Source organism: Sminthopsis crassicaudata, chromosome 2, assembly GCF_048593235.1.
Source record: "Sminthopsis crassicaudata isolate SCR6 chromosome 2, ASM4859323v1, whole genome shotgun sequence".
Lineage (NCBI taxonomy): Eukaryota > Metazoa > Chordata > Mammalia > Dasyuromorphia > Dasyuridae > Sminthopsis > Sminthopsis crassicaudata.
The window spans coordinates 47,133,717-47,145,382 of NC_133618.1; the positions used below are offsets into that span (position 1 = coordinate 47,133,717).

Here is an 11,666-nt window from a genome sequence, read left to right on the forward strand (position 1 = left end):
TGCGAACAAGGGGATAGCCCCTCTCAGAGGCCAGATAAGACATCTCTTGCAATAAGCACAAAAGTAACAATTCCTGGAAAGGTCATCCCCATCATTCAGACCCTTAAAATGCCCTTTACCTTTCTGTCGTTCTAAAGTCCGCTCAAGCTGGATTTTGTCTGGGGCAACATGGAACAGCTTCACAGACCCATCCTCACAACCTATCTGTCAGGAGAAGAAGAGAAATAGAAAAGATGAACATATGTGAAAATAAATAAAAATGCTAAAGTTTTTTTTTAATTTTTTAGTTAATCAAATATTTTGAAAGAGGGAGAATTCCTCAGATGATGAAATTGAAACTATATCCACTCATATGAAAGAGTGTTCCAAATCACTACCGATTAGAGAAATGCAAATTAAGACAACTCTGAGATACCACTACACACCTGTCAGATTGGCTAAGATGACAGGAACAAATAATGATGAATGTTGGAGGGGATGTGGGAAAACTGGGACACTGATACATTGCTGGTGGAGCTGTGAAAGAATCCGGTCATTCTGGAGAGTAATTTGGAACTATGCCCAAAAAGTTGTCAATCTGTGCATACCCTTTGATCCAGCATTGCTGCTACTGGGCTTATATCCCAAAGAAATACTAAAGAGCAGAAAGGGACCTGTATGTGCCAAAATGTTTGTGGCAGCTCTTTTTGTTGTAGCTAGAAACTGGAAGATGAATGGATGTCCATCAGTTGGAGAATGGCTGGGTAAATTATGGTATGTGAAGGTTATGGAATATTATTGCTCTGTAAGAAATGACCAGCAGGAGGAATACAGAGAGGTTTGGAGAGACTTACATCAACTGATGCTGAGTGAAATGAGCAGAACCAGAAGATCACTATACACTTCAACAACAATACTGTATGAGGATGTATTCTGATGGAAGTGGAAATCTTCAACATAAAGAAGAACCAACTCACTTCCAGTTGATCAATGATGGACAGAGGTAGCTACACCCAGAGAAGAAACACTGGGAAGTGAATGTAAATTGTTAGCACTAATATCTGTCTGCCTAGGTTACTTATACCTTCGGAATCTAATGCTTATTGTGCAACAAGAAAATGGTATTTACACACATGTATTGTATCTAGACTATATTGTAACACATGTAAAATGTATGGGATTGCCTGTCATCTAAGGGAGGGGGGGGGATAATTTGGAAAAATGAATACAAGGGATAATATTATTTAAAAAAAAATTAAAAAAAAAAAAGAAAAGAAAAAAGAAAGAGGGAAAATTCTGGCATCAGGAAAATCATATCCTGGTAAGCAAAACAAGCTCAACAGTACCCTAAAGAGAAAGGTTACAGCGATGTCCACCAGGGTATTCACTCAGAGTGAAGCACAACAGACATGCTGCTGGCTGAGCTAGAAAGACCATTGATCTTAGGAGTCAGGAAGGAGGAGCTGAGTTCGAACCCTAATGATCACTAGCTTCTTAAATTCCTTAACCCCTTTCCTAATTTCCTAGATGGGAAGAGAAAAAGAAACTATTGACAATCTTATGACAGAATGCTCCAAACCAGGAATCCAGGGGAGAGGGTTCTGGAAACCCCTGAAGCTCCCTCTCCCTTCTGTAAAAGGTGATAAAGGAAGAGCTGTGACTGGGCCTAAGCATTCTGGAGAACAATCCGGCAGAACTCCAAAAGTCGATACATACTCCACGTACTCCATAATGTCTTCACAGAGTGGCATTATTTTATGGTGGCAAGATACAGGAAAAATACAATTGTAGTACATGAGTGTGCTGGGCTTTTACTGACCGTATTGGAAGATGACAAATACCAAGAATTCAGGGAAATTTGGAAGAGTACATATGAACTGAACCAGAGAGAAGTAATTGGGACCAGGAGAAAAAGTAGGTTACCAGACAACAGGATGTCCATCAATGTTATGATTAATCAAAGTTTTAGGTAAAATTGAAATATAACTCATCCTTTTTATAAAGGGGTGAGGCAGTGGCCTACAGTTAATAAACAAAACAAATACTAATAAATAAGGCCAATGTGTTCATTTATTTTGCTTAGTTATATTTGTTTTATGGGAGAATTTTAGGGGAAAAGTTATTGGGAAATAAAACTGATATTAAAAAGAGCATCAATAGAAATGTTAATTTTTTAAGAAGACAACTAAGGAAAAATAAATGAATGCAAATAGGATAAAAACAAAGTGTGAATAATCCCAATATGAGCTCTAATTCCATCAATGGGAATACTCCAGAAGCAGGATAGGGTAGAAATCTCTACCAAACACTCATATTCTGAAAGAAAAATTTTCTTAACTCTCTATTATCATGCAGAAGGAAACCTCAGTAAGTCTGAAAAAAACAAAACAAAAAAAACCCAACCCCATAATATGTATTTATAGTAAATAATCCCCTTTCCCCCTCATACACTAACCGCAAGATATGAGCCACTTGGGTCAGCAGCCATGCTCCAAATGGGACCACCAAAGCCATCAACAGAATACTTGACACTCAGCTTTTCCAAGTCATATTCAATAACGTCACCATTGAGTCCAGCACTGAAGAGCCGCTGTCCTTTTGTCCAGCACATAGCTTCTGTGGATCGACCCTCATGGCCTGGGAAAAACTACAAAAACACAGTAATACTTCACTTGTTAAATAATCATGATCATTTATTAGCATCTACTGAGTAGTTAGACAATGCATGGAATTTCTATCACAACCCAAAGCAGATGAAACAATCGGATTTGTTTCTGAAAATATTTAGATGTTTTGGTTCTGTTCTTATTGATGTATGTTTAGTTTTGAGAAGCAGTGTGTTTGTATACATTGCCGACCCCTACTTGAGATATCCTGGTTCTGTGATTCTCAGGAGTCCTACAACTTTATTTTTTGGAACATATTCTTCAACATTAGCCCTTGCAAAAGCCTGTGTTCCAATTCCCCTTCCTCTATGCTCTCCCCTAGATGGCTAGTCCAATATATGTTAAACATGTTATAAATATATGCTAAATCCAATATATGCATATTTATACAGTTATTGTGCCTAACAAGAAAAAAATAAGACAGCAAACAACAACAAAAAGAGTGAAAATGCTATATTGTGGTTTACATTCAGTTCCCACAGTCCTCCTTTTGGGTGTAGATGGCTCTCTTCATTACTGAACAATTGGAACCGATTTGAATCATCTCATTGTTGAAGAGAGCCAAGTCCATCAGAATTGATGAATCTTGAACTGGCTTTATCCAATGTGGTTAAAAGAGTCACTCAAAAACCCTTGGAAATATCAGTTTTTGCTACAAAAGAGGCACCCACAGCAGTCCTTCATCAAGGAGACAGTGTGATTGAGTGGGTGAACCTCCCAGCACAACCAGAACAAAGCCTTACTCCTTACCTAGTGTTTGTGGCTAGAATTTTATTAAAGGCCATTAATTGATTAGTACAATTATCTGGGATAAGACCTGACAAGATATACACCTTTTATACCAACGCACAAATTAATATATGCTGCGAGATCATCCCAGAGTGGCAAATTTTATTGGCCACAACTCCAAATTTTACACACGGATCTCCATTAAAGATAACCCGGCTACTACATAATTGGAGATGGATTTTTGAAGAAAAGGTTTCTAAGATTCCTCTTAAAGGACCAACAATCCTTACAGATGACTGCAAAGAAAATAATCTTGTTGTTACTGTGAAATAATGATTTCCTGGTTCTGCTCATTTCACTCAGCATCAGTTCATGTCAGTCTCTCCAGGCCTCTCTGAAATCATCCTGCTGATCATTTCTTACAGAATAATATAATATAGAATAATAATATTCCATAACATTTATGTCCTGATTTCATGAACTGATGCTGTGTACATGAGATCACTGTACAACAACAAGATTATATGATGATCAATTCTGATGGACGTGGCTCTTTTCAACAATGAGGTGATTCAAGCCAATTCCAATAAACTTGTGATGGAGAGACCCATCTGTACCCCCTTTGATCTGATTTTTTTCTTGTATAGCATGATAAATGTGGAAATATACATTTTTATTATAGTTTTTATTTACAGGATATATGCATGGGTAATTTTCCAACAATGACCCTTGCAAAACCTTCTGTTTCAACTTTTTCCCTCCTTCCCTCCACCCCCTCCCCTAGATGGCAGGTAGACCAATACATGTTAAATATGTTAAATACAATATATGTATACACATCCATACAGTTATTTTGCTATACAAGAAAAATTGGACTTAGAAATAATGTAAACTTAACCTGAGAAGGAAATCAAAAACAGAGGGAGTGGAAATGCTATGTTGTGGTTCACCCTCATTTCCATAGTTCTTTCACTGGGTGTAGCTGGTCCTTTTCATTATTGAACAAATGGAAGTGATTTGGTTCATCTCATTGTTGAAGAGAGCCACATCCATCAGAATTGATCATCATATAGTATTGTTCCTGAATATATATATAACCATCTCCTGGTCCTGCACACTTCACTCAGCATCAGCTCATGTAAGTCTCTCCAGGCCTTTCTGAAATCATCCTGCTGGTCGTTTCTAAAGAATAATAATATTCCATAACATTCATATACCACAATTTATTCAATTATTCTCCAATTGATGGGCATCCATTCAATTTTTGTGGAAATATATTTAGAAGAATTGCACATGTTTAACCCATTCGATTACTTGCTGTCTGGGGGTAGAAAAATTTGGAACACAAGGTTTTGCAGGGGTGAATGTTGAAAACTTTTGGTCTGTATTTTGAAAAATAAAAAACTTGTTATTTTTAAAAAATCTATACTATAATAACGAGAATAGAAACAAAAAGTTACACACACGCACAAAAGTTCTGAATGTTCCTACTGGGACTAAGGAATACTTCTATGGGAGCTGCTGGCCTAAGTAGGGAAGAAAATTAAAAGTGCTCAAACAATCAATCAACCAATCAGCAAGCATCTATTATTGTGGTATATGAATACTATGGAATATTATTATAGTATCAGGCTCTGCGCCCAGTACTGGGTAATACAAAAAAAGCAAACAGTTCTTGGCCCACAAGGAACTTAAAATGCTAACAGAGTAACTATGTATAAACAAATGGGTAAATGAAGAATAGTTGAAAGGCAGCCGTAGTAGGTAGAAGTGGGAAGGTCAGGGAGCAGCAAAGGCCTAGATAGATAGACCAACAAAGATCTGCAAGATGGGGTGGCCTTTTACCAATCTTATTATAATTTTTAAAATATTTCACTTTCTCCGAATTAAAGGGAAAAACAATTTTTAACATTTGTTCTTCCAAATTTTTGAGTTCCATGTTCCTCCACCACCAACTAGTGAAGAAAAAAAGCCATTTAATATGTTATAAATGAGCAAAATGTACTTCTCAGTTAGTCATGTTGTGAGAGAAAACACCAAGAAACCCCAAGAAAAATAAAGAACATTTTATCAGTCTTAAAGGAAATCAGGAATTCTGAGAGTATAGGATTGGGAAAGAGCTTTTCAGGCAGAGGGAACAGCCAGCAACAAAGGCACAGACACAGTCCTTTAAGGAATCACTGAGGAGGCTGGTGTGACTGACTAAGAGGCCTCAGAGGGGAGCAGATGGCAAGAACCGTGGCTAGGCAGGAAGGGCACAGGCTGAAAGAACCCAAGAATCTGTCCTTGATCCTGGAGGAAGAGAGCCAAAGGTCGGCACAGTCAGTGTGGAGAGTGGAGGTGGGGAAACCAAGGAGAAAGCTGCTCAACAATGGAAGTGAGGGGCGAGGAGGGCCCCACAAAGGTGGTGGCCACATGCAAGAAATGTCGTGGATCAAAGATATGACAACTGGTTGGACATGAAGAGCAAGTGGGAGAGAAGAGCTGAGGTTTTGGCCCTGAGTGAGCAGAAAGTACAATCATGAGATAATTCAGAAGAGAGGACCAGTTTTATATTGGACATGATTACCTGGAGATGCCCACTGGCACATCCAGTTCAAAATGTCCAAAAAGGAGTTGGCAATGTAGGATTGGAAATGGAGAGAGGAACCAAGACCTGTGACTCATCTGCATAACAGAGATAATAACCAGCATTTAAATAACGCTTTAAGGTTTGCAAAACACTACCCAAGTTACCTCATTCCTCACAATAAACTGAAGAGTGGACACTTTTATTATTCCAATTCACCAGAAAATTATGATTTTCATCATCAAGATGATGTATGTAATGAATATACTAATAATTTAAATCTCTTAGAGCTGGCTCTTCTGGTCTGAGTCAGTCTTACAATGAAGTTTAGAGACCAAGACAGTAAAATGCAGTTAACAGGTGAAATTTTAACTTAGCTCTTCTAAGCCCAGCACTGTTCACTGAGCCCACTGGGAGCTCAAGAGGTCATTAAGTGAGAGATTAAGAAAAAAAGAACCAAAACAGAGCCTTGGGGGACTCTAGATTAGTGGGCATGACATGAGTGAGGAGTAAGCAAATTAAAATTAGGAGGAATGCCAAGAAAGAGGAGGTGTCAAATGATGCAGAAAGATCAAGAAAGATGAAGATCAAGAGCAGGTCTGGCATTCAATCACTAAGCACTGGTAATGATGAGAGAGTAATTTCAGTGGAATGATAAAGTCAGTAACTATATTGCAGAGATTTTTAGATGAGTGTGGATGAGAAGAATTAGAAAGACTAGATATATTTTCCCCCTTTCCCTCCCTCCCAAAAGAGTTTCTTGCAAGGGACAACTTATTATTATTCTGTAAGAAATGACCAGCAGGATGATTGAATTGATGCTAAATGAAACGAGCAGAACCAGGAGATCGTTATACATAGCAACAATAAGACTATACGACAATCAATTCTGATGGACGTGGCTCTCTTCAACAATTGAGATGATTCAAACCAGTTCCAATTGTTCAGTAATGAAGAGAGTCATCTACACCCAGAGAGATAACTATGGGAATTGAGTGTGGATCACAACATAGCATTTTCACTCTTTCTGTTATTGTTTGTTTGCATTTTTGTTTTCCTTCTCAGGTTTTTTTTTCTTTCTAGATCTGATTTTTCTGGTATAAGATAACTATAAATATGTATACACATATTGGATTTAACATATATTTTAGCAAATTTAACATGTATTGGACTACCTGCCATCTGGGGAGGGGGTGGAAGGAAGGAGGGGAAAAGGTGAAACAGAAGTTTTTGCAAGGGTCAGTGCTGAAAAATTACCCATGTATATGTTTTGTAAATAAAAAGCTATAATAAAAAAAAAATTAACTGAAACAACAAAAGTGAAAATTAAAAATGTATTAGCTGACATAAAAAAAGTAAAGAGAAGAAAGATCCCTCAGATGCTAATTCAATTAAAAGCTCACCACTCTTTAAACACCAAATATTGGGCTGCCAGTTTTTATACTAAACTATTCTACTTCCTTAATCTTCATATAGCATCAGGGGTCTTTGACCTTTTCTGTTATAACCTTAGGGCAGTCTGGGACAGATCTCTTCTCAAAATCATGGTGTGAAATGTAAAAACTAAAATACATAGGATTACAAAGGAATCCCATTCCACTGAAATAAAGTTATCAAAATATACTTTTAGGAGTTCACGGACCCTCAAACTTCTGCCTTTTAATTTCTCAATGCTGAACAGGGCCTTAGAATCAATCTAGTTCAATCCCCTTATTTCAGTGAAGAGAAAGTTGAACCTTAGAAGGGCTAAGTCAGACAGCCTGACATCAAACAGTGACAAAATCAGGAACAAAGTTCAAACCTGTGGGCAATAAGCGCAGCTACTCTTTTCCATTCTACAACTGCCTCTCAGCATGGCCAAAATGGAGGCAGGAGGGGAAATTCCCTCTCATAGCAGGACTGCAAACAATCCATGACAGTGAATCTTATCAAAGACCTTTGAGATACAAGCTATAAACAATCTAGAGAATGAACTAGAGATCTTCCTATTATTATGTGACAAACTTTAGAACATCACCCAGGGTGCCTGCCATTACCTACCTGACATAAAAGCATCTGTGTCAAATCCCTAAGCATTTACTAAAGGCCTGACCATGTACCAGGTAATGGGCCACCTCTGGAGGTCCCGTCTCTGACCACAATACCCTGTGTTTCCATCTTTGATCCTCTCTCTCTTCATCCTCATCTCATCCCTCAGTGTGTTCATCCTTTCCCCCATGTTGCCAATTTCTTACCTCTGTTCCTGCCATACATTTCATCTTTAATTTCATTGTTATATACACACGTCATCTTCTCCTCCTGTGTCCTTTCAAGCTCACTCACACCGGATCAGGCTCTCCATCCATATGCTCTGACCTAATCCTGAGCCATAAACCCCAAAGAGGGAAACCCCACCATCGCACCCAATTCCAACAGCTGCCTCTCTGCTGCATTCCTCTTTAACAGAGCCCCCATCCCACTGTCCTCAGGAGCTACTCCGCATGCTGTTGTTCTCCCTCATTCCGGACCTCCCGGCCATCGATTGCGAGTTCCCTCATCCCTCTGTGGTATACTTTAAACCTCTTCTGCCTTTTTACAGACCTTCCCTGGCTTTCAGCTGGATTCTAACCCATATGGGCCCACCAACCTTTCTTCTCTGCCCCTCCCTGTACACATTACTCACACAGCCCCTGTCCTCATTTAGGCCATTATGAGTTCAACTGCTGAAGTAGCTTCCTAATTGGGCCTCCTTTTTCCAGTCTCTTTCCTCTCCAAGATCTCCTACAAAGGAACCTTCCTGGTACAAATCTGACGTCAGCTGAGGCAGTACCTGTCCTGCCTCTTCAAGCTGAGGCTCTTCCTCCCTGAATTTTCCTGGTACTCAATCAGGGGAGTTGTCTCCCCATTCCCCGGAGAATTTAACTTCAGTTCCTAAAGATGGGGGTTGTTTCATTTTGGTCTTTGTACCCCCTAAAGTCAAGAACAACACTGTGCACATACCAGGTGCTTAGGGAATTCTGAATTTCTGAACTAAGATGGCTCAAAGGTCAAACATTACCTCTTTCCATTCACTATTCATCACCGGTAATAAGCCATAGCTACTCATTTCCTTAAGTGCCCCACTCTTCTCTGCCCTGCAGTCCCTGGCTGCTGTTATCCTCCTGAGGTCATGGTGCTCTATGATTCAAAGAAAACAGTCCTGTCCTGATGCTTGAGCTTTGTTAACAAAGTACACTGGTGGTCAGGCTGTCCTGTTACTCAGTTCTGTTCCTAGATCACTGCTCCTCAACAATAAATAAGGAGCTATTTCAACCCAAACAGAGCAGTATGTGTTCCCGTACCCGTAAAGGTTTCTCCAAACACGCGCCCAGTGCAATCTTTTTCACATAACGAAGGTTTTTGTTGAAACAGAGACTGACTGACAGGAGTCCCCAAACAGTAACAAAACTGAAAGAGAATTGGCACTTTTCCCCCTGATGTCCTCACAGGGATGTGGCCCAGATAAAATTCTGTAAACTGTGCCCCGGAAAGGTTACAGCCACTGAAAAACTTATGGCTCAAGCAGCAGCCTAAGGAACCTCTTGGTCGTGCTAAACAGCCCCAAACAAGGAGCTGTGAAAGGTTTGGGGCACTTTAGCCCAATGAGATCATAAAGCACAACATGTGCTTGTTACCGGGGACATTTCTTAAGGGAACAGAGGCTCCTTAACAGCAGGCACAGCAGGGGATGGGGCAGCCCTGGCTTTGCTCCCTCCCTCCCTCTTACGACCAAAGTTTCCTCATCCACAAAAGAAGCCTGTAGCGCACGAACCTTCTCCTGAAAGCTGTTGGCTGCCAGGTTGTAGATCTCGACTGTGCCATCCGAGCGGGAGACGGCCAGCCTGTGGGACTGGTGATTGTAGGCCATACATCGGATCCCCACGGGGACATAGTTGAAGAAGCGCACTCGATGAACCTTAAATTCACCCATTCCTAGGGACAGAAATGTAACTTATTAAGCTCCTATATCCTGATCAACCGTTCCCCTGGGAGGAACCAAAGGCAGCTTTTACTCTGTTTACTGTGCCTCCCCACCCCAGGAGTGAAGGGGAAACACGTTTTATTACATGGTCATAATGCTAAGCCCTACATACTGTAGAGCTCTCCCAGGGCAGACTAGACAGTCTTTTACTTTTCTTTATCCCCCTGCACAGTCCCTGGCACGCTGTAGGTACTTATCTTGGTCTGAAGAAACAACAAAACAGAGGGTCCATTCAGCAAGCAATTCTAAAGTGCCTACTATGTGCCAAGGAGGGAGATAAAAAGTAGCTTACAGAAGATGAGCAGAGGGGGAGGAGACCACACGTGCAACAGGAGCACAGGAAAAAAATCCCCCAAACTTGCAAAGGGAATACAAAGTAGTCTCTAGGATGGGGTAAGGACATACCAAGTACTGCAGTCCCCAAAATAAAGGCCTTAGTAAAGGAGACAGCCTCCCAGGTTAGGCCCAATTTAAAGATAAGGAAACAAAAGGTGAGAGGGTAAAGCGGTGGCCGGAGCAGCTTGGCCAGGAAGTAGAACTGTTCTATCTCCTAGGTTAGGCCACTCTTCTACCATGAGGGGAAGGGGGGGAGGTGGAGGATGTCAGAGACCAAAATGTTAAAAAAAAAAGGCACCGTGCTAAGGAGTCTAGAGATCCAGATTCAAATCCTGCTCCCTGAAACTGCCCTGAAAACTGGTCTTTGAAACTGGCAAGAATCCTCACCAGGGGCAAAGCCACTTCTGGCCCTCTGCACGTGGATATCTGAAACGGGGACAAGGATCCTGGAAGGACTTTCCGGCGGTCCCCAGCGCACTCCAAGTTCGATTTCCACAAGCTTTTGCCCAGGCCAAGGAACCAGAGGCCACCTCTGGGCCAGGGGCTCATAAGGGCTCCGCCTCCATGTCAATTTCATACCAATCCGTTACCCGTAGGAGGTCCTGGGAGGGACCCCGGGGTGGGGGTAGAGGGAGCAGCAAAGGTGAAAAGTCTAATAAAGGGGGGAAATGAGGGATTTTCATTCTGTGAACCTCAGTTTCCCCTCCTGTCAAATGGATGGGTTGCGTTAGCCCTGCCCTGAATCTTGCGCTCGGACACACGAGTCCCTTTCTAAGCAGCCTGGGAACTCTCTGGACCGAGTGCTGGGCTTTGGGAGTCCGGAAGCCGAGTTCAAATTCCGAGGTAAACGCTTCCGGGTTAGGTGACTCTGGTCAAGTCAATTTCCCCATCTGTAAAACGTGGGTAACGACAGCTCCTCCCCCTTCCTCTCCTCCCCCCCAACCCCCGGGGTTGCCAAGAGATCAAAACTACTTTTGCAAATCTGGTAACCTCGGTATTGGGTAACCCGGAGTGTCAGCTAGTAACGTACCCCGGCAAGCACTTAGTAGGTGCCTCCGGTACGCTCACCGGGCTCGGGGAAAGAAACGTTCCCTGGGAGCAGATCCTGGGGCCAGACACAGGAGACATGAGGGGCCTCCCGCCGCCCCCCGACAATCTCGGGGATGTCTCGGAGCCGGATTCCCCCCCTCCATAGAGGGATTCTTTAACGAGGCAGGGCTGATCCCCTCCTCCCATCGCCCGCACTCACCTCCGCCGGCCTCCAACCTCCGGCCTCTGGTCTGGCTTCTCCCGCAACTCGCGCTCCCCTCCCCACCCGGCCTCGACCTCGCACCACGTGCGCGTGCTTTGACCCCGGAAGCAGTTGTTGGCCCCACGGAGCCGGAAG

At 42.0% G+C, this 11,666-nt stretch overlaps 1 protein-coding gene across 4 annotated transcripts in view; it reads right to left on the reverse strand.

Annotated features, from left to right (window-relative positions):
* UTP4 (UTP4 small subunit processome component) overlaps window positions 1-11,652 on the reverse strand; it is a 29,643-nt gene extending 17,991 nt beyond the window's left edge. The window contains exons 1-4 of one of the 4 annotated variants that reach the window (XM_074286121.1): window positions 11,529-11,652; window positions 9,734-9,894; window positions 2,435-2,626; window positions 120-204 (exon numbers count right to left, since the gene is read on the reverse strand). In XM_074286121.1, coding sequence (XP_074142222.1) covers window positions 120-204; window positions 2,435-2,626; window positions 9,734-9,892 — 436 coding nt within the window. In that variant the 5' untranslated portion in view covers window positions 9,893-9,894; window positions 11,529-11,652. Of the gene's footprint in view, window positions 1-119; window positions 205-2,434; window positions 2,627-8,177; window positions 8,592-9,263; window positions 9,529-9,733; window positions 9,895-10,666; window positions 11,106-11,528 lie in introns of those variants that run through there. The other 3 variants (XM_074286118.1, XM_074286120.1, XM_074286119.1) reach the window with 3 other exon arrangements.
* Window positions 11,653-11,666: the final 14 nt, after the last annotated feature.